This window comes from Prionailurus bengalensis, chromosome B4 (genome assembly GCF_016509475.1).
Source record: "Prionailurus bengalensis isolate Pbe53 chromosome B4, Fcat_Pben_1.1_paternal_pri, whole genome shotgun sequence".
In the NCBI taxonomy this organism is placed as follows: Eukaryota; Metazoa; Chordata; class Mammalia; order Carnivora; family Felidae; genus Prionailurus; species Prionailurus bengalensis.
In genome coordinates, this window is record NC_057358.1 from 40,779,534 (window position 1) to 40,803,148 (window position 23,615).

Genomic DNA, 23,615 nt, shown 5'->3' on the forward strand with positions numbered 1-23,615 from the left:
CACGCCCACTTTCTTGTTTATAAGCCACCCCGTCCATGGTATTCCATTATAGCAGCCCCAATGGATAGAGACTGTGGTTTTCAAGATACTGGTTATCAGGCAACAAAGTTCCTAGGAGACAGGAAACAAGCAAGATGGCTCCTGGGATGGCTCCAGCTCACTGCCTTGACAGAGGTTCTCAGCCAAGGGACAGGAAGGGAAGACAAGTGGGGCCCATTGAACCCCTGAGCTGAGGAGACAGAGCTGGAAGTCTGGGGAGGCCAAGGCAAATGGAGTTCACAGGACAGGGTAGCCCAGAGGAGAGAGCTTCACAAGGAGCTCCAGAGAGCTGCAGAAGGTCCCCTGTGACCATTTGACTGCACAGGTGCGAGGGACCTAGCTGAGCCTGGAGAAAGAATCATCTAAAAGGACTGAAAATAGCACCTCTTCCCATCAGGCAGAATGGAAAATCTCATCATCCACAGAGCACTGGGAAGAGTACTCAGGTTGACTCGGTAGTGGGGGATCATTAGCCCTAGACCATGCACTGCTCCAGATCCACTTCAAAAATCATAAAAGAAAGAACTGGACTAAATGCCTTGGAAAGTCCTGTCCAACAGTGTACAGCTTTAAACATTTAATGAAAAAGAAACGCTCGTGATGTTTCTATGTTTCAACATCGTGGGCACCTCCTAGATGCAGGCACTGAGCTTGGTGGTTGATTTGCCAAGTGCTGAAGAAGCACAAAGCTGGTGATGACCCTTCCAAAACAGAATGCTTTGCAATGTGCCCAGCACTTCTGTAGGCACCACTTCATTGGGCCCCATGAACACTCTGCAAGTGTGCTTGCCAAGTAGCATTAGCATCGCTACCTAACAGACAGGAAAACAGACTCAGACGCAAGGAATTGCCAGAGTCTCTGGTGAAACCAGGCCTGAAACCCAGGTTTCCTGACTCCCCCCCCTCCCCATCCAGGCTCTTTCCTTCAACCTTTGATCCGTGGAAGGGCCCCATGATCCCCCAAGAAGGAAGCAGGCTGGAGTTCCCTTTCGGTCCCACCAAACCCAATAAGCCAGGCTCTTTCTTCTCTTGTGTCCAGCAGGATCCAGGAAAGGCACCCCGACCCTCTTTATTGTCATTAATATGCTCAGCGGCGGCCTCGTTATTACTGTTATTCTTGGACATCAGAGAATTATGAACATCCTCAGAAATGGCAAGACACATGTTAGCCAGCTGTTCCCCATTATGCCCTCCTTGGGTACATGATACGCCTTTCATGTGCTTAAAATCATAAATAATTTTTAAAGTATGTTGCTCTTATTTTTTATTCCAGGGCTCAAATGTGGTTCTCATAAAAGCTCACTTTGGCCTCATTGTCATAGTCTAAGAGGTTTACCGAGATCCCTTCTTTCCTTACTTCTTTCTCCCCCCTTTGTCTCCCTCTGCCTCTCCCCTCCAGAGGGGCACAGCACTGTGGTCTCAGGACTGATTTGTTTCCTTCCTGCATTGGAATCATGTTCCCTCCAGGGATGCAAGGAACCAAGGCTATGGTGATGTCTATCATGAACAGATACATAATACTGTCCCCATTCTACAGATAAAGAAACCAAGGCACAGAAAGTTTTACTAACATGCCCAGTACCATACAAACATGAAGAGGTCCAATGACCCCAGAGATCAAGGAGAAGGTGCAACAATAAGAGCTATAAATGATATAATCTTGATCATCTGTGAGTCACTCACCTGTAGTGACCTAAGAAGGCCTCTCCTTACAACTCGTAGGAAAAGTCAGTGGGAAGAGCACAAACCAGGCATCAAGATGGACAGTGAGCCCCGCTGTGAGCATGTGTGTCTGCTTATATCCCATGACCCCAAAAGTCTGCCTCTTTTCATCTATTTATGCTTTCCTCTGCTCCTCCTAGTCACTAGATAATTGAAGGTCAACTATTACAATTGATGACATCTCACTTGCCTTAAGGCTAGGGCTTGAAGATCAGCATCACACCCACTTCCTGACCTTTAATGTCAAAAGGCTCGGGCACACTGAGAAGTCAGTGTGGAGCATGGCACCACAAGCCACTAGCTGACAAGGGCAGAAGGCTCTGGACTAAAGAAGTTATGAGAAAGGGAAGCTATAGATGCAGCAGAATTTGCCCCCATGTTCTTATCCCGCGTGCTGGTGCCTGAGAGGGCAGAGGGAGGGATACACACGCACACGTACACACGCATGCGTGCACACTCTGTATCAGATTCAAGGACTCCCACGCATAAGCATTTACCTGTGTGTGTGTTAAGCTATTCACCAAAATGCCAACAGCACCAGAATCCCCAAGACCAGCCGCATCCTAGATCCCACAGGGAGACTCTGTGTGACACCAACAACAGAAGCTAACCAGTCTCTTCATCCCTACCTATGCTTACGGGTAAATTTCCTGTCTGAAGCAATACTGAGCCTGGAAAGTGATACTACAAAATGCACATTCTCCTTTGTCTAGCTCTATATTCATTTATGGTTTTTAATTCCATTTTGGTATGTACTCTACACATGAATGAATGTTTGCTGACTTTAAAAATACGGGATAAAATCCAAACTACTTACATGGCTGACAAATCCCCTATAAGCTGCGCCTCCTGCCTCCCACTATATGCATAATGGCCTCCTCTCAGTTCCCCACAGAGGCTGGGGGTTCCTTACCTTGGGGCTGATGACCTGTCCTTCCCTCTCCTGAGAAGGTTCTCACCTGTCCTCCCCACCTGCCAAACCCCAACCTGGCCCTCAAGTCTAAGCTCAAATGGCGCCTTCCCTCACCCTCCCTCCACCCCCCCCCCCCCCCCCGCCTAAATTAGTTTCCTCTGGTTGGCTCTGTCCACCCCGCTCTTTTTCTTCTGTGGGTGCCTCCCAGCTCATACAGCTCTCTAACTTCTGAGTCTTCACCATGCCAAAGCCAATGGAGCCAAGACCAGTGTGGTCACCACTGAATCACCTGCCCTCAGCAGAGTATAGTGATACTCAATAGGTATCCATTGGATGGATGCATGGATGGATGGATGGATGGATGGATGGATGGATGGATGGACAGATGGACAGACGGACAGATGGGTGGATGCATGGGTGAGTGGGTGTGTGGATGGGTGGGTAGATGAAAAATGGGCCTTCCAAAAGGCTAGGACCCCCTATATACAACCTAGCCCCATTCCAGCTACAGTTAGACTTTTCCCAAATGTTTTTTGGCAACTGAAGGGGCAACTGAAAACCCAGAGCAGGAATGGATAATATGGTACATGTGCTGCCAGCCCCACCCATGTAGACAGCCCTATGGGATGACAGGAATCCTTCTTAATGCCCTCAAATGGGCCTCAGAGCCCACTCAGCATCAGTCTGTATCCAGTTGCCACCACAGATTAGGTCTGGTATGTGTGACCCATTCTTTCATCATTAACACATACTGGTTTCATGCCTGCTCTATTCCATGCCCCTTCTAGGTGCTACCTGTATCATAAAGCCAAATCCTTGCCCTCATGGAGCTTCCAGTGCAGTGTGGACACAGATAATCAAACAAGAACACAAATACATGACTCAGGAGCCGGTGGAACTGTTAGAGGAAAAACAAGAGAAGGGCATAGAGAGTTGCTGGGAGCATGCCTCACAGAGGGTGGACAGGGAGGACTGTCCGAGGAGGGGACATATGAACAGAAATCCCAGTGAAGTGAGGGAGTGAATTCTGTGGGTAGATAGAGGTCTTCCAGGCAGAGGGAAGAGCAATCAGAGAGTCCCTGAGATAGAAAAAGGCTTGGCATTCTGGAGGAAGAACAAGGAGGCCAGTGAGGCTGGAGCAGAGCCAGCAAGTAGGAAGACGTAGGAAATAAATTTCTGTATCAGAGGCAGCAGATGTGGCATCCAGTCAGAGTCCCTGACATAGACATTATTATTCCTGGCCCCTCTCTGATCAATGCCCCTTTAATGTCTACTGCAGGAACCACAAAACACCCTCAGGTTGGACCCTGCCCCAGCCATGGCACACATCAGTGGCCCCACTCTGCCTTTATACTCAAGTGTACATCCTTGGGCTTTTGTTGGTGCAGTGCTGGTAAATGTTTACCAACTAATGGAGAGGCTGTTGATTTATAACATTTGTGGATTTCTATGGTATAAACAGTGCCCACCATGGCCATTTTCAAGCTACCAATAGTTTAACTACTACCTTGCAAAATTCCTGAAAAAGTAACAATCAGATCTCGACAGGTGTTATGAGCCAACATGTCACTGATCCCAGTTCTTACTGGGTAAGAAGAGCTCTGCCCATGAGCCCCAGGTGCCAGAAGCTGACTGCCTCTGCCTGCTTCTCCACCTCTCCCCTTCTGCTCACTCTTTACCATACACCCTCAGGAGTAGCCATGGCCAAGCTGGAAGAGCACCCACAGTTACTCAGGACAGTCCTGGCATAATCACTGGGAGCTCTTCCACCCTCAAAGAGCCCTACTTTGGGTAATAAATTCAATGGTCAACCTATCCACTGCCTTCCAGCACCAGGTCCCAGCCAACCCCAGTATGGCACATGTTACCCCAGTTCAGAGAGACATGACTCTAGGCTTTAACAAAAGAAAGCCACCACTTCTATTTCCTTTTTTTTTTAACATTTATTTATTTTTGAGACAGAGAGAGAGCATGAACAGGGGAGAGTCAGAGAGAGAGGGAGACACAGAATCTAAAACAGGCTCCAGGCTCTGAGCTGTCAGCACAGAGCCCGATGCGGGGCTCGAACTCACGGACCGCGAGATCATGACCTGAGCCAAAGTCGGACGCTTAACCGACTGATCCACCCAGGAGCCCCTATTTCCATTTTTTTAACCATGAGTCTTAAAATAACTTACTACAACAATTCAAAAACACTTCCCATAACATTTTCATATATTCTTCACCGTTTTTGAGCCCTGAGTCAGACTTATCCACTAACAGACCAACACTAGGCCTGCCAGGTCCATATGGTCTCACCAGGCCCATATGCATGTCTAGAACATGGCCATATGCCATCTCAGGTTCCTCACTCAAACCACACCACTTAGGTGGCATCAATTATTTTATTTCTATTTTTGAAAATGAGAAGCATTACCTAAAACAAAAAGGAATAAAAAGCCAAAGGAATAAAAAGCTGCACTCTTTCCAGCCTATTTAAATACCAATCAAAGAACATGGACCAAAAAGCCCATAAAGATATCAAATATAAACCCTACCCTTTCAGCTGTACCTCCATTAAAAACAAATGTCTGGGACCAGAAAATGGCAACATGGGGCAAGGCCTCACCTACAGCCAACCCTATGTAAACACCAACAGTTCTGGTTCATTTAAAAATTACTGCTGATAATAATAAAAAGAAATCTGCCCTGAAAGGCATCTTGAAGGCTGAGTAGACAGTGACCCTTCTCCCTGTGACCAGGAATCTATAAGTTCTCCATCCTCAACAAAGCTCATTGGGTTTTTCCTGCTTTTTACTTTCTGGTCACCAGAGAGGATTCACTAAACTATCAAAATAGCCCCAAAGAGTAATTAGCTCACCACCTGATGAAGGACGGAGTTGGTCTGAATGAGGAGGGAAAAGAATGTTCTGGAAGATCACATGAACTATACACAGCTGTGAGCTAAAAGTCCTGCTATTACACTGTAGATCACAGCTGCAAGAAGACCCTGGGGCTGGGGGAGCAAGGATAATCTGGCATCAATCAGCCAATCAATCTGATATTTACTGAGCATCTATTATTTATATAACACGAAACTACAGTTTGCAGGGAATACACAGGAAACACAAACTATAGTTCTCAGAGGGGGAGTGGGGATGTGGCACCTTAGGAGACACAAGAGTAAGAAGGAAAAACTAACAAATGAGAAAAATCCTGACTATAGGTTGACTAAGAATCCACTTAAGGAATAAAGGAGGGTCTAGGAGGGAAGTAAGATTTGGGCTGGGATGCAAAGAATGTGTTTCTTTATTGTTTATTGTGTATTTAGAGAAGATGGGGAGATCATTCTAGGACCAGAGGCAAATATTTAAAGCATGTGAAAAGTTTCCAGGCCCTGGAAGAGAGAGTAAAGTACTCTCCTCTTGACAAGAGTCTAAATCAGGGAGCTCAATGTAGGCTCCACAGAGAGGCATGGGCAAGAGAACTCAGAGAAAACCCAGTGACATTACCAGGCTCGAGGATAAAGGGCAGCCCCAGATATAGAGTAGGGATCCACATGCTAAGTGTACTACCTCATTCAGCATACAGCTTGAAGAAGTGACAGATGTGGGACAATTTTACTCTGAGATATTTGGACACAATCAGAGTGTGAATGACCCCACAGGAGTCCCTCAGCTAACATCAACAATGGGGAAAGAATGAACAAATTCATTAACTGTCACTTGGCTGATGTGTGGACCCCAACATTTTAAAGCTATGACAGAGAAGTTAGGGTCCAACCTCCATACTTTACAGATGAGAAAGCTATCATCCAGGACTGCTAAGTAACTCACTGTTCCAGTCCCAGGCAATGACAAGAGAAAAATTCTGATGTGTTACCTGTCCCATCCCAGAGGTATGTAATCTGAGATGGAGTTTCCCAGGGTATGTTCTGCAGATCACTGGTTCCCCAGGATTCCTAGGAACATACCTATGAATAACCTATGAGTGTTCAGAGGGAAAGAGTTAAAGTGGAACCTCGCTCTTAGACTAAGAGTCTTCTTAGAACTTTTAATTGGTCAGAAAAACTTAATAATTAGTGTTTCTAAAGTCTGTTAGACCATGAATTATTTTTATTTTTATTATTTTTTGATTTGAGAGACAGAGAACAAGTGAGAGGGGTAGGGAGAGAGAGAGAAAGTCTTAAGCAGGCTTCACACTCAGCACAGAGACTGACGCAAGACTCAATCCCATGACCCTGGGATCATGACCTGAGCCAAAATCAAGAGTCAGATACTCAACCAACTGAACCACCCAGGCACCCCAGACCATGATTTAAAAAAAAAAAAAAAAAGACCACTGGTTCTAGAGTATAGGCTCTGAGAAATGATGTTCTAGACCATGCTAGCCCAAGCTTCAATTTGGACGTTTCAGTAAAGTGAAGTAGGAGCACAGCTTTGCAGTCAGAAAGAAATGAGTCTAACCCCTTCATGCCAGGTGACCTTAGAGAAGCTTATTAACCTCTGTGAACCTGTTTCCTCACTATAAAATGGAGCTAAAGCTAGTCTTACCACATATTGTTGTGAAGATAAAAACAAAAAGCATGTAATGCTCTTATCAAAGAACACAGCGCATAAGAAGCATTAGCTACATTTAAAACTCAATTTAATTATTTATCAACTTATATCTCTGGTTATAAGTTCTTTTATTTTCAGATATTTTGAGTGATATTATTGAGAGTGGTTTTACTACCTTTCTTCTCAAAGCCAACCATAAGAATTATGAAATATGGGCAACCTTTAAAACACACTAACAGACTTTATCCTTATTTACCCCTTATCAAGGAAGAAAGAAGCTTTCACCTAATCAAACCAACAATTATCTTTGGGAACAGAAGTATAAGTGGGGAAATAATTGCTGAACTGAAAAGCAGCTCTTAGCCACACTGGGTCTCCTTCCACCATGCGTGCTAAGATGAGCCCCTTCCAGTCTCTTCGGATTTCATTAAAGCAAAAGCAGAAAGTGAAACAGACACAGACATGGTGAGGTCATGAAGGAGGATGCTTGCAAAAAGGCTCCTCCAGAGGAGTCCACAGCCCAGCATCAAGGAATGAACAAGGCTACTTCAAGCAACCTTAGAAAATGCCAAGTGGATTCCTGGGATACAGAGCAAACCCACAAGCCTACCTGAGACCCAGGTCTTGGATCATTGGCTTGTTACTTCCTGCCCAGAGGAAGAGTATACTCATTCCCCAGGGCTGTCATAACAAACTACCACAAAGTGGGTGGCCTGAAACAGCAGAAATGTATGCTCTCACAGATGTGAAAGCCACAAGTCTGGAATTGGGCTGCCAACAGGCCTCCACTCCCTCTGAAGGCTCTAAGGGGAAAACCTTCCTTAGGTTCTGAGGGCCCCAAGCATTCACCTTGGCTTGGAGCTGCATTCCTCCATTCACAGCCTTTGCCTTCACCTGGTCTTCTTCCCTGTGTGTCTGTGGATCTCAATTATCTTTCAGCCAATAATTGGATTTGGGCCCACCCAACATCCAAGATGATCTTATCTTGAGATCCTTACCTAATTCTATCTGCAAAGACCCTTTTTCCAAATAAGATCGCATTCATAAGTTCCACAGTTAGGGCTTGGATACCTATTTTTGGACACACTATTCATACCATACAAAAAAGGATTATGGACCTTAAAAGCACAAGCACTTGTGATGGCTAATTGTATGTGTCAACTTGACTGGCCACGGGGTGCCCAGATATTTGGCCAGCATTATTCTGAGTGTGTTTGGAGGGTGGTTTTTGGATGAGATTAACAATTTGAATGGATACACTGAGTAAAGCAGTTTGCCCCCCTAATGTGGTGGCCCTCCATCCGATCAGTTGAAGGCCTCAATAGAACAAAAAGGTTGACTAAGAGGGAACTTCTCCTGCCTGCTTGTTTCAGCTGGGACATTGATTGTTTTTTTTTTTTTTTTTCCTGCCCTCAGACTGGAACTGAAATGGGCTCTTCTTGGGTCTCCAACCTGATGGTCATTTGGACTAGAACTTATACCATTAGCTCTCTTGGGTACCATAAATCAGCTTACCATAATCACTTGGAACAATTCCTCATAATAAATATAACACACACACACACACACACACACACACACACACACACACACGTCTTATTGGTTCTATTTCTCTGGAGGAACCTGATTAATATAAGCCTCACCTCTAGATAACTAAGAAGCAAGAAGTGCTGTGGTCCTGACTGGACAGAGTACCTGAAGCTGGCTGGACACCATAAGCCAGAGGGAGAGTCCTCCCGTGGAGCTTTTGCAAAACCACAGTTACCAAATCAGAATCTCTAGAGAGGCAGTAGCAGGTATCCGAGAACAACTTCTAATAATTTATAAGGCTTAATGGAATTAATATCTTCCTCTAAGGGGCCACTGAGCTAACCAAAATGCCAAGTTTCTTTGCTTTTAAGATGAAATTCTAATAGTTCAGTGTGGTAACACCAATTTCTTAATGGCATTTATATATATTTTCAGTTAATGAAAATCAAATGATGAACTATTCTTTAATAAATGCAGTTTGGTAGATAAAAGAGATCTCAAACCAAGGATTCCATGGAGAGACTTAAAAGATGAATGATATTTCTGCTCTTTTCTCTTTGGATCATTGACTCACCAGAAATTTCTACACATTACTTTGTACTACAATCCACCTTGCACTGCAGTTTAACGTGGCAACCTCAGCTTTTATCCAAAAGCAGTTAAAAGATTGCTATGCAAAGAACATTCCAGCACTTTATATGAACTCATTACTAAAAATACGTCCCTTATATTGATTCTGTCCTTTACATTGCAATTATACTTTAACCACAGGAAAAAGTTTGTGTCCTCTGACAAAACAGATGCTCATCTCCATGGATTACATGAACCACAGTCCTTCCTTCCTTGGCTACCAGGAAGCTCAAAGGGAAATCTGTCACACTTGCATTAATCACTCTTATTTTTTCATTTCTACTGTCATCATTTCCCCTGCACTTCCTTACTGTCCCCCAATCACAGGGTTCTTTTCTATTTACCCTTTGTTAAAAAATGATCCCTTTGTATTTATGATTTTGCTTGTAACCTGTCAAAATCCTGTTTTGCAAAATAGGGTAAGATATGAATCAACCCCAGGTTCATGGGGGCAGAGCCAATAGTGAAACTCAAGTCTCCTTTTGCCACATCTGCTGTCTATCCCTGGAAATGGGCGCCTTCAAGACGCCCTCCTGCACTGCGGGGCTGAGCAGTCTTCCTGCTGACTCTCCCAGGGACTGCACCACAGGTCTCACACATGCAACCATTATGTTTAGGGACACCCCAAGGAGCCATGCTCTAGGAAACAGAAATCCCCCAGCACACAGTGCAAAGGCCATCTGTTCCCGCCTCTCCCCAGACTCTATGTCTGGGCTTCTGGCTGCCGTCGCAGGTTTAAGGAACTGGGTCCAGTTTCCCCCAACGCTGCAGATGCTGGCTGTGAAGGGAAACAGCAGGAAAGAGTCGGCCGATTCATTGCCGACTGTGCCGCCCTATTCACATCACGTGTGAACAACAACGACAACAGTAAAAGTACCCGCTATCATGTGTTGTGTGCGCCTCTATGCTAGACATCCAATATCATCACCACTCCTTTCAACAGCCTGCCACGACATTTATTACTCCTGTCTTGGAGATGAGGCTTGCTCTAAGCCTGATTTCCTAAAAAGATATAACTTGCTGGAAGTTAACAGCATCTCCTTGCCTACGAAGGACTCATAAGCTAATGTCCTCATAGGCTTCTGGGAACAGCAAAAGTAGCCCCTGCAATATCAGTCTCTCTACTCAAAACAGCTACATAAATTTTGACAGACTGGACAAAAGTGATTTTCACCCACCCCAGGCATATCACTTCTTCCAAATTTGGTGGATTCTGGCTAGATTAATATGACCTCATGGACAAGAATGGACTCCGTTACCTCCCCCTTGTCTGTTTCCAGCCTTGTCTCTGTTGCAGGAAGCACTTGGAGAGTCAGTGAACGTAAGGGGTAAAAGAGGGGGGGAATGTTCGTTCATATGGACAAAAGGCGAATGAGGGAGAAACATAAATGTTGAGCGCAATCTAGAAGGCCCATTTTGGTAATGAGCAGAGGTGAGAAGGCACCCATTTCAAATCTTCCCAGGCTACCCCGGGGCCAAAGGCCAGGCCTCCCCACCCCCTTCCTGTGCACGGAGGTTGAGTGTCCCTCACAAAATGCTGGCTCTTCTGTTGTTGTTCTTGGAAAACAAATGTTTCCTTCCAAGATCCCCCTCCTGGTTAATATCTGTGTTCAGGACTCTGAGTCCCTAGACGCGTTACTATGGATTTGTCCAGGTTTGGAGATCTTGATTTCGTGATTTCCTCCCCATCTTCCTGGTCTCTCCAGACCCTGCTGAGTTATGATACAAACCTCCACCGGCCCGGAGGATGCTCAACTGATCCCACGCTGTGCCTCAGCCTTCCTCCACGTTCCCCCCGCCACCAGGATGTGGCTCTCTGCAAACGTAGTTTATTCTCATCGTAGTCACTTCCCAAACCCACTAAAACAGGAGGAAAACGCCAGTGGCCCCCATGCTAACCTTGCACAGATTTCCCTGCCTCATCCTCCCTGTCCATGCCTCTGGGTATAGCCCCCACCTCCACCCCTGTGATCAGGTTCTGTCAGACTGATTTTGAAAAACATGCATCCTACCCTGCCTACCAAGTTATACCTCCTCTCCTGCTTATGACATCCCCTGTGAGGTCAGCCACTGCATCCTGTGACTACAAAGAAGATCAGGGCCATGTGGCTGGACCCACAGAAGGATGACACACAGTTCACCTGTATCAAGTATGGGACCCAGAAACTTTGGGGAGAAGTTCCTTCTGTTATATCTGCAGCCTTCCAGGAGCCACCACCTGGCTTTGCTCTCCCCAGACTCCTTGCCCCATCGTATTTGCATATAGATCTGTGCTGTGCTAATGAGTTGTCATTTGAGATAGTGTTTTACTCATGCTTTGATGTCTGCGTATGTGCATTCCCGATGAGCCCTTTGTAAACTCTCTGAGAGCATGGATTATTTCTGTGCCCTTCAGTGTCTCTCCAAAGACCCCCTACAGGTCCTCCATCAGTGTTGGCTGCAGTGAAGCTGGCTGGGTCGGGGAAGGGCTAGGAATCGAGAATGCACATAAAAATATTTGAGCACACAGACACAATGATAAACTCCTACACTTCCATAGCACCAGTTAGGAGTTAGAGTCTTACAACACCCTTTTAAGAAAAAATAGGGCATGTATTATTATAGCCTGTATCATAGATGAAGAAACTGGGGCTCTGGAAGACGAAGTGACATCCCCAAGTCACACAGCAAATAAACATGGAACCAAGGCTAGAAGTCTGGTCTTCTAGACCCTACCACAGTGTCTACCACCCTCAGCTTCTAAAAGGAAAAGGAAGGGGGTGGGGACAGCCTGACTGTGCATCAGCCAATGAATGGATACAGAAGATGTAGTATGTGTACACAGTGGAATCTTACTCAGCCATGAGAAAAAAAGAATTCCTGCCATTTGCAACATAGATGAACCTTGAGCACACCATGCTAAGTGCAATGAAAGCAGAGGAAAAAAAAAAAACTGTACTATGTAATATCACTTATATGTGGAACCTAAGAAGCCAAACCTATAAAAACAGAGAGTAAAATGGTGGTTACCAGGGAATGGGGTGGGGGGATAAAACAGCTGCTGTTTAAAGGGTACAAACCAGTAACAAGTAGTAAATAAGCCATAGAGATTTAAGGCACAGTAGAGCGAATATAGACAACAACGTTGTATTATAACCAGAGACTAGAACTTAATCATTCCAACCGCCAAAAAGAAAGAATAATTATGTAACAGTGATACAGGTGCTAATTACCTCTACAATGGCAATCATATTACAGTATATAAATGTGTCCAATTTACATGTTGTATGCCTTATATTTACACAAGGTTATGTCAAATATATTTGATTTCTTTTAAAATGCAAAAAAAAAAAAAAAAAAAAAGACAAAGAAGGAGGGAAACTCAGAGATGGCTGCACTGTAATATGTCCTTGCCCTAATCATTCCAACTACAAACTCAAGTGCAGGTACTACCCAAACTATAGATGGTAGTTCCAACAGGCTACGCGTATGGGGACACATGACTCTGCAGGAAAATAGGTCATTTAAGCAGATCTATGCTCTCAAAGGTATGAGCCTATGCAAGGACAAGCAGAGACCAGGGGCAGGCATTACTTGGGGGCTGAGTCTGGGAATGAGGAGGAGAGGAAGGTGGTAGAGAAAGGAGAGGTATGGTAGGATGTCCCAAGAACAGAGAGGGAGGCAAGGAAAAGACACCAGGAGAGAGAGGTACAAGGGAGAGGGAAGAAGGATGGCAAGGAGAGCAAAGAAGACACAAAAAGGGGAAAGAAGAAGGATACACGCTTCTTCTGTGTCTCTGGCTTCCCTGCTATTAGGAGCATCCTGGGAGACAGAAGCCATAGCATGGGCTTTGGAGTTTTGCTCACCTTCTTTCCAAGGATCAGCCAGCAGAGAGAAAGTTAGAAGCCAGAAGAAAGAGAAGTGAAACGGTTAGCCAGGTTGTGACACCACCAGAGGGAAGCAGAAGCCTCCATCCAAGACTGATACTTGAGGCATGTTGCCAGCAAACCAGGAAATCCTCTAATCATCTATGGAGGAGGAGTAGAGGTCCACAATAAAGACGGCGCCTGCGTTCGAGGACAATGGGATTAGGAGCAAGAGGTCCAAAACTAGGAGACAATGCAGCAGTGCAAATGAAGGGACAAAGGCCCTGGTATGGTCCTTGTGAAAACAAGACACTCAGGCAGGTGACCCCAAAACATTTACTTCTTTTGGCAGAATATCTGTAGCTGATATTCACGTCTGTGTTTGTTCATTGTTTGTCATGTGTCCACCTGCCACGAAGGTATCGTCTGTCTTAATAAACCTATAAAAACAGAACCCACAGACTTTACCCTCTTGAGTAGGGGATTCATGAGGGTAGCAAACATGTTGGTATTTGGTGAGTGAATTTTGATGGGGACGGTCGATCTATTGGTAGGGAAGACGGTATAAGCCTAGACAATGACATTGATCAAAATGGTGCTGCTGACTCTGAGGATAGTGATGAGAGTGAAGACGGTGATAAGGCAGGTGGTAACAGTGGCAGTGCAGAAAGCAACAGACATGCAGTTCTGTTCCTGATGGGGGTGGAAATTCTGGTGATGGTGGTCAGAATGAGGAAAATGATCTCTGCAAAGTTAGGTCACCACTTATGAAATACTTTGTGTGTGTGTGTGTGTGTGTGTGTGTGTGAGAGAGAGAGAGAGAGAGAGAGAGAGAGAGAGAGAGAGAGAGAGAAAGGGAAAGAGAGAGAGAGAGAGAGAGAGAGAGAGAGAGAGAGAGAGAAAGGGAAAGAGAGAGAGAGAGAGAGAGAGAGAGAGAGAGAGAGAGAGACAGGGAGACAGAGACAAAGAAACCGAGAAAGAGAAAGAGAGATATCATCTATAAATCACTCATTAGACTAGAGTAGCATGTGCCCCAGAACCCTTCCTAGAGAAACATCACAAGTGGCCAAAGTCAACAGCCACTGTTTTCTCCTAAAATGCCCAACAACAACAACAACAAAAAAAGAATAGTAAATCTGTGGACACTTTTCCTTTCTCTTTGGAAATGTTCGCTGGATTTTATTATACACGGAGAAGCTCACCTAAGAATTCCCTGGGGGAATTTTGAAATTATACATAAACTATACTAACTGAAAGGAACCTCAAAACTCATCTGAACTGTGTGGTTCTCAACCCAAATATACATCAGAACCTCCTGAGGATTTTTTTCTTCACAATATTGGTGCCAGAACCTCATTCCATACCAACCACCTGAATCAAAATCCCAGAGTTGGGAGGCTGGCACGACATTCTAAAAACATTCCCCAGTTGGTTTTCTTTTAATCAACTCTCCTGATTAAGAACCTTCTATTTTACAGAGGAGACCAGCAAAAGCCACCACACAATACTTAGTGGTAGAGTCACAACCAGAATAGGGATCTTTGCAGCAAGTTCGGAGCTATTCTCCCTGCATGCTGCCTACCCAGTCCACATGGCTTGCTGTCTGCTCTCATTGCTACATCTGGTCTTAAAAAAAAAAAAAAAAAATGCCTGGAAGTGTCAGGACCTCAAGAAGAGGGAGAGAGGAAGTATAACAGAGAAACCAAGAATCTGGACCAGAGCAATGTCTGGCTTCTCATGAAGCACATCCCAGGGAGAGCTCCAAGGTGAAGGGACATCCCAAACCTGGCCCCTGTCTGCACCCCAACTTGCTTTCCCACTCCACCCACATCACTGCCCCATACTTAGGGTCCCTAGGGAGGCAAGAGCAATTTCAACTCCACAAACCCTCATCCCCCAAACCCTAGCCTTGTTCCCACACTATTGCCAGCCAGTCCACCCTCCGGAGGCCCCCAAACCCAGAAGAAACATGCTCATACTTTCTTGGTGGGGACTTTGATCTTCAAGAACTCTGCCTCTCTGGCCAGCACCTGCCACGGGGCGTGTATCCGGACAAAGATGGATCCCTGGCTTTTACTCTGCAAGGTACAAAGGAAGAAGAAATGGAAACACTTAGAAGGACATAGCTTAAATTCCTGTTTCCCTAGCTCTCCCAAACTAGAAGCCCCGACCTGGCATTTCTTCAGTTTCTGGTGTTTGTTCTCTTTAACAAAACACCAGGGTCCTGTCCCCTCCTGCCCCTATCTAGTCACCAGCTCTGTTCCAGAAGGGCCCTCATCAAAAACCACAGGGTAATGTTCCCAAAGTGTGGTCCCTGAAGGCTTGGTGGCTTCAGAAGAAAAGAAGAATTAAAACAAGTATGTTCCCAAGATTTGAAACATAAGCAATTACGATTTTTGCAAAAACCCTATTATAGTCTTCATAACAAGTAGGGAGTTCACCTTTGCTAGCATTCAGTGAACAGCCTGCAACTCACCCCATTCACATATTTGTGCTCTATCATGCTGGGTCATAGCCTCAAATGACAAAAGTGGCTCACCTAAGCCCCAAAGTAAGGATACAAATAATAATGTAAACAGGGGCACCTGGGTGGCTCAGTTGGTTAAGTGTCTGACTTCGGCTTAGGTCATGATCTCACAGTTCATGGGTTCAAGTCCCACATCAGGCTCTGTGCTGACAGCTCAGAGCCTGCAGCCTGCTTCGGATTCTGTGTCTCCCTTTCTCTCTGCCCCTTCCCAGTGCTTGCTCTCTCTCTCTCTCTCTCTCTCTCTCTCTCAAAAATAAATAAACATTAAAAAAATTTTAACAATAATTATAATGTAAACAGTACAATGTAAAATGACATCATCAACATAAACCATGAACAGGGCTCCAGTGTGAATGTGGAATATGAATCTATGACCCAGGACAAGGAATTCCATGAGTATATAGACTTCACCCAAAAAATATAAAGGAAAGGAAATGCAGTGATGAGCATCTGAAATTTAGGTCACATTGATTTAGTAATCCATTTGGCCCTGGCCACAGTGTGTGTGATAAAAACTGGTCAGGGGGGGTCCCTGGGTGGCTCAGTTGGTTAAGCGTCCGACTTCGGCTCAGGTCATGATCTCACAGTTTGTGGGTATGAGCCCCGCATCAGGCTCTATGCTGACAGTAAGAAGCCTGCTTGGGATTCTGTCTCTCTGTCTCTCTGTCTCTCTGTCTCTGTCTCTCTCTCTCTCTCTCTCTCTCTCTCTCGTTCTGCCTCTCCCCTGCTAGGTCTCTCTTTCTCTCTCTCTCTCAATAATAAATAATAAACATTAAAACATTTTTGGTCAGATTATGATGTCAAGCCATCAGTTTCTCCCCATCTTCAAATAAAACCTCAAAATGTTTTCAAAACAAACACAAAAAGAAAACAACTACCTCTGACCTTAATTCAATTAGTTTTGTCACTAAAGAATGAAAGGAAACCAAAACAAGTCAGAAAAATGGGCAAAAGCCCCATTATTCGTGAGAAGCTTCTAAAACCACCTGCAGAGTTCATTACAAACGCGGTGTTCGCAGAGATAGCATAGCAAGCAGGCAGCACCATGCCTTCATTGGATGACCGTCGGAGATCCCCTAAAACCCGTGCACCGTGGTGGGAAGATGCTGGTGTGCTGGCCAGCCTGCTACTGATGTCAGGGGGCAGCGTGGGAATCAGGTCCTAGTGAGTGTGCTCCACAGACAGACGTGGTTGTAGCTTCTTGACCCCCTAGGCCCCCTGAGGCTTCTACTGAATTATGGTGTATTTTGTGAAGCAGGAAGCACGGAGACCAGTACTGAGAAGACACCAACTCTGCGTGCGACAAAGGTATTCCCGCTCACGTAAAAGGTGTCCCCTTTGAAAATCATTCCCCAGCTTCATTCATAAAGACCAGCTGGTGTTCATCAATCCACTCTCTGGTCTTGGTTTTGTGTTGAAGATAACAGTGGAAGCCATTCACATCCAGCCTCTTACCATCGGCTTTTCCAGTGTGCTAGGCAGAGAAACAGGTAGCAAACCAGAAGACTGCTCTCCCCATTGAAGTATATGGACTACTGACGGTGCTCACAGGACAATGGAGAAGATAAAGAGACACTTTATGGTGTTCAGAATGCAAGTGAAGACTATCTCTATGATTCTGAATGGTGGGCGCACAATACATTCAGTAATTCACATACCCAGAACCTACTCCCCACTTTGGGAATGAAAGCTTATGATTTAAAAAAGGAGAAGAAGGAAGAAGAAATGAAGATTTTGTATGAAGACTGAACCACGGTATGAAAGTCTTGGAGGGTCCAGAGTTTGCAAACACCTGAAAATAAGAGCCATGGCCGTGATGCATATTTACTGAGCGCATATCATGTGCCAGCACAGAGCCAAACAGTCATATGTTTTAGAACAAAGAAGATGTACGGCCACACCGTCAGGCAGGGACTATCACTGTCTCTCTTTTACAGTTGAGGAAATCAAGACAGGGAAAATTTAAATAATTTGTCCAAAGTTACACAGATAGTGTGACAAAAAGGTATTCGGATCAAAGCAGTCTATGCCCTACCTGATGACTTTCTTGGCCATGGAGGCAGACATAACACACTACTGGGCAAAGTGAACAGCCACCTCCAAGAGCTGTAGTAGAGCATAAAGACACACTTTTCAGACTAAAGTCAAATCAAAGGATGGATAAGGAGTATACAAGGCAGTCCTAAGATAAACACTCAACCTTCCGGCTTCCACGGATGACATAGTTCTGACCAAACACTGGCAGTGGCTTTCAGCAAGGAATCTCCTCAATTTCCATGTCTGTCTGTGGTTACACTATCCAGGAGTACTAGACAGAGTTATCAATCACTTGCTGCTACTTCAAACTGTAATTTAAGCTTTTCTAACTTAGTGAAAATGAAGGGTAAGAAAGAAAACCACCTGGGAAGCTGACCTGCACCCCCAGCTCTCCATCACGGCCCCAGAAAAGATGTTTGTGGTGAAAGGCGGTGAACAGTACCATCCTTCTTACTGAGATGAAATCATGACTATTATTGATTTTAATACATGATGTTTTGTCTTTATTTTTAAATTGCGATAAATGGTTTTTTGTTTTTTGGTTGTTTTTTTTGTTTTGTTTTTTTTTAGAGAGAGAAAGAGAGAGCGCAAGCAAACAGAGGGAGCAGACAGAGAGACTCCTAAGCAGATTCCACACTCAGCACAGGGCCCAATGTGGGGCTCGATCCCACAACCCTGGGATCATGACCTGAGCCAAAATCAAGAGTCAGATGCTCAACCTAGTGAGCCACCCAGGCGCCCCTGTGATGAATGCTTTTTTTGAAAGTTTGCATAGAATTGGTAGCTCAAGTGTGCACTGAAGTGGCTACAGATGTTCAAAGTTTGAGGAAGGAATGAGAAAGCAAGGGTCAAATCTCATGACCTTGGTGGCAGACTGCTAACTCTCCCCTGAAAGCCATTATCATCTCCTTCATCCACTTTAAAACTAAGTGTATAGCCATCCAGAATCAAGCCTGTATCTCCCCTGCAGTTAGATGTAACCATAATACTAATCACGAAGCAGCTGCCGGCCACCCTCTTCAAAGACAGTGTGCAGGTTCATCGTCCTCCCTACCCTTGACCTGCTGCCTGGAACATGGAGACAAGCATCTCAGACCTTGAGGTCAAAGTCAAGGCCAGAAACAGCAAAGTATCAAGAGAAAAGCCGAGTCCTAACCTCTCAGAGTGTTGTAACTGCCCTGGCTGTCCCGGGGATTTTTACGTGAGACATAAAACTGTTGAGCCCTGGTGATTTTAGAGGGTCTATTAATTGCAGCCCAACCTTTTTGCTCATTGCCTCCAGCAAAGCATACTTCATTCTCTTCAACTGGAACTTGTTTTAAATGAAGATAAAGGCTGGTATGCAATCATGTGGTGCTAACATCCAGTCATGACCCTTTCAACCCAGGCAATACTGTTACCCTCTCCTAAAAAAGAAAATCACACAGGGTGCCTGGGTGGCTAGGTCAGTTAAGGGTCCGACTTCGGCTCAGGTCATGATCTCATCATGGTTCGTGAGTTCAAGCCCCTCATCGGGCTCTGTGCTGATAGCTCAGAGCCTGGAGCCTGCTTCGGATTCTGTGTCTCCCTCTTTCTCTGCCCCTCCCCCACTCACACTTGGTCTCTCTCTCAAAAATAAATGTTAAGAAAAAAAATTTTTTATTAAAAAAAGAAGAAGAAGAAGAAGAAAAGAAAATCCTGGGAGCTGATGTGAAACATTAGCTCGTGTGACTGGCCATGTCTCCTGAAGAAAAACAAATACTTGAAAACCCCTGAGCAGAACCATCCCCAAATGCAGAAGCTCTCTTTAATAACCCAGGAATCTAAAATTGGAGATAAATATAGATTGAGCTTTAAATTTAAAAAATGGTTTCCTTCTTCTCCAGGCTCAATTGACTTCCATTCTTCCCCATATTTGAATTCTCTCAAGCACAGCAAGGGAGTGGAAAGAGCTTGGGCTTCAGATAAAAACAGATTAAGACTGGAATCCTGGATTTTATAGCTGGAGGACATTGGACAGCACTGAACCAAAGGAGCCTCAGTTTCTTTATCTGAATAAGGATGAGAAATGTTGCAGGTCTGTTGTGAGGATTGAAGACAGTGTGTGAGGTCCCTGCCCCAGGGCCTGCCACACAGGCCATCTGAGACGTATCTATGGGCCATGACCATGGTGATTCCCTCCACCCAACTGAAATGACGGCTTTCTGACTGCAGGGACAGCATCTCATGCTTCTTTTGTGTTCCTGAAGCACTTCCCACAGGGCTGGACACATAGGAGATCTTCCCTGAATCTCTGCAGTCAATAGAAAAACTCAGGGAAAACCAGTTCCTGTTCCATTAAAATTGTGACTAAGTAATCCTTGTTTACTGCCCTTGAACTTTTAAAATTATCTACAGGATTTTCAAAATGTCCCATGTGTCCTAAAGGAATTCACAGGTTGAAAATAGAGCACATCTCCAGACTTTGAGGACAATGTCGGAAAACATGACTCTCTGAAATCAACACAAAATTCAACATAAACAGTATATAAAGCTTGCCTACCAGAGCATATAACCCATCTCTGGAAGATATTTTATAAACATATCATCAATGCGACCAGAGGGACTCCCAAATCACATCAGGCAACCAAAATTCAAGTTCATGTAAAACAATCTACAACATGTAATTTGGTTCTGGTCATCAGACAAAGAAGAACCAGTGTCCAAAGACTTCTCTGAGCAAGCACAAGCACATCCATCTTGGGGACGCAACTATCCCAGAGGCAAGAAACGTGAAATATACAACAGAGCCAGAAAATCTCTCCAGCTCAGCTGCAATGTCTTGTGCCACTCCTTTCACTATTTTCTGTTCTGTTTTCATAAAACCCTACAAATTCTGTCTGTCCAGCTCCCAGGTGTCAGGGAAAAGGTACCCAAGAAGATGACGCAGGTACTCTGGTCAAAGGAAATGAATAGTATATGTAGGGCTCAATACCATCCATACTTTCAGGCATCCACTGGGGGCTTTGGAAGGTAACCCCATGGATAAGGGGGCCTCCTGTACTCCTCAGTCATAACCTGACTTTTGGTTTTCTAGGTCTCTTTTAAGTTGTGCTGTCACTTGGTTTCCTAGACCTAGTCACCACTAACTACATTAATGGAGCACAGAGTTCACCAAGCAAAGCAGGTCCCCATCTCTAACCAGTGCCTTGCTTAATCGGCCAGTTTCCCACCCTCTCCCTCCTCCCTTCTTCTCTAAAGTTGCCTAGACAGCAGGCCCAATCAAATGCACCTTCTCTAAGGCACACAGTACCTCTGCCCTCTCCCTGGACTCCAGCCACATAGCCCTTCCCACTGTTCACCAACTGCTCCAGCCAGTGTCCCACTTCAGAACCTGCTTGTAAGCTATTTCCTCCTCTGCAAAGTCCTCCCCACCCTCAGACGTAGCCAACTCCTAACTAGTTCTCAGCTAAACATTCCTTCCTCCAGAAGACCTTTTCTGAACCCAGGATTATGCCTGGCCCCCCTCTTGCCTGCATGGCTCCTGTCCTTGTCCTTCATAGCAATGGCCAACATTGCAATCACGGTGAGTAGGTGTTTAATGCTTGCCTTCCTGGCAGACCTTAAGCTCTATGAAGACAAAGAATGTGTCTATCGTGTTGACTGCTTTGTCCTAAGCAGACAACACAGTACTGACATATGGTAAACACTCACTAAATAAATATCTACTGTAACTTCAACATGCATAGATACCTAGTTCTGCTTAGATCTGTGATTATTTTTTTTAAAGAAGTTTACCTATTTATTTTGAGAGAGAAAGAGAGAGAGAATGAACAGGGGAGGGGCAGGGAGAGAGATTGAGAGAGAGAGAATCCCAAGCAGGCTCTGTGCTCCATGCACAGAGCCTTGATGCAGGGCTTGATCCCACAAACCATGAGATCACGAACTGAGCTGAAATCAAGAGTCGGAGGCTTAACTGACTGAGCCACCCAGGCGCCCCATCCTGTGATTAATTTCTAAAAATTGGCTACCACAGCCCAGAAAGTAACTGGTGACCTTTGGCCAACCACATTTAAATCTGGTTCTATTCTAAGAGAATAATTCAATTACCCTTAACTGTCATTTCTGAACCGTTTTCTCATGTTAACAACCAAAGTTATTCAAGATTCCACTTGACCAGGAAACTTATGAAAGTTATTCAAGATTCCACTTGACCAGAAAACCTCTTGCAGGAGGACCTCTCCATTCCTAACAGGAGCCCCCAGCCCTCACTGCATTTGCAGACCACTGCTTCCTTTCCTGGAGGCCTAACCCATCTGCACACATTCATCTGGTGCTCATAAAACACAATCTGAACTGCGCTGGGACCACATAATACCTGGAACCTCTCTGCCTGATAGCATTAAAAGGTACTGTAGTATTAAGGAAAAGAATCAGGGATACCTTGGAAAATAAAAGGGACATCAAATGTAAAAGTCTTTGGTATCTTTACTTGCCAAGTATCAGACTTCCATGGTACCATTCAACATCCTCAGCAGAGGATGCATCCAAAGCAGAGTCAGCTGATGGGCATGTGGTGAATTTCAGAAGAATGCGCTGATTTGGCCAAAGTACTCTGGAGATAAAGAGGCCTCCAAAGATAGCTAACGTATCTTTCTCAAGTAACAAATGAAGACCTAGAACTCAGGAGACTCCATTGCTTGGACATGGACATACGGCCAGTTAGCAGCAGAGCCAGGAATGAAATCCAAGTCTCCTGACACCAAGGCTCCATCCCATAATCCCCGTGTGGGATGGCAGCACACGTCCCCAGGGGCTCCAATGTGTCTGAGGTCAATCCTGAGGCTCTCCCTTCACAAGAAATCGGGCAAATGAGGGATGGAGGAACAGCAGTGTTAGAGGAGGGAACTGTACCCCCAGCCACCTCCCTCCAGTGTTCCCACCACTGCTCAAGGCCCTTGGCAGGGACCAGAGGCCAAGCACTCCTGGTGAGATTATCCATATTGTTTATGTCTTGCTGTTGTTATCCAAAGATTGCATGTGGCTTTGCAAGCCCACGTCTTCCCTCTAGAGAAACAAGAATGAATGGGAGGCAGCCCTAGCCAAACACTGGAAACCGATACTCCACAAGCCTCCTTCCCACGCAGTCCTGCCAAGCCACCTCAACGCTGACCCCAAACGCCTGAGTGTACTCTGGTCCCGAGCCCTGCTGTGAGCTGAGAACATCAGCTGCAGCACATCGTGGCCCACGAATGGGGCTGCCAGAGGAAGGGTGGAGAGATGAGCATGTAGACATGGAGAGGGACAAAGCAGGGACAGACTTGTCTAAGATATCACCAACCTAGGCCATCTTGGATCAGCAGGGACCTCAGGCATATGGTCCCACAGTGAGGGTGAGAGAAGCCCTCTGTGACTCCCACGTTCTCAAATCACCACAGCTGATGTGCATACACTAGAGGAGTTCTACCAGGTGGTGCTGAGACCAGGGCTGGGGCAGCCATCACCACAGACTAAAGAGGAGTGTGGAGAAGTGGCCCTGAGACTTTTGAAATGTGAGCAGGAAATGAGGGGGTCCTCACAACTGCTCCATCTGAGGAACACCACGGTCTACCTGTGTCACTGTTAAGACCAAAGTCTTCACTTGCCTTCAGCCATCCGGAACTTCCAACCTATGGTCAGGGAGTGGGCTCTGGCCTGACTTCCTGGAGACCCAGGGACTTAGAATTGAGCACAAGTAAGAATGTCCTGGCTGGAGGAGGAGAGACGAAAGCTTGCCTTTCTGAGAAGCCATGGATGAGAGCAAGGGAACCCCCTCTTGAACCCTAGCCTCCCCAGACCAAGGTGGGGATGGGTCAGTGATCAACAAAGGCAAAGGG

The 23,615-nt window shown here is 45.4% G+C and overlaps 1 protein-coding gene across 4 annotated transcripts in view; it reads right to left on the reverse strand.

Moving 5' to 3' along the window:
• Nucleotides 1–23,615, reverse strand: part of ANO2 (anoctamin 2) — a 339,542-nt gene that overhangs the window by 241,827 nt on the left and 74,100 nt on the right. For 2 of the 4 annotated variants that reach the window (XM_043564317.1, XM_043564315.1), the window contains exons 4-5: nucleotides 15,197–15,295; nucleotides 14,682–14,684 (exon numbers count right to left, since the gene is read on the reverse strand). In XM_043564317.1, the coding sequence (XP_043420252.1) occupies nucleotides 14,682–14,684; nucleotides 15,197–15,295 (102 nt within the window). The remainder of the gene's footprint in view (nucleotides 1–14,681; nucleotides 14,685–15,196; nucleotides 15,296–23,615) is intronic. The other 2 variants (XM_043564318.1, XM_043564316.1) reach the window with 1 other exon arrangement.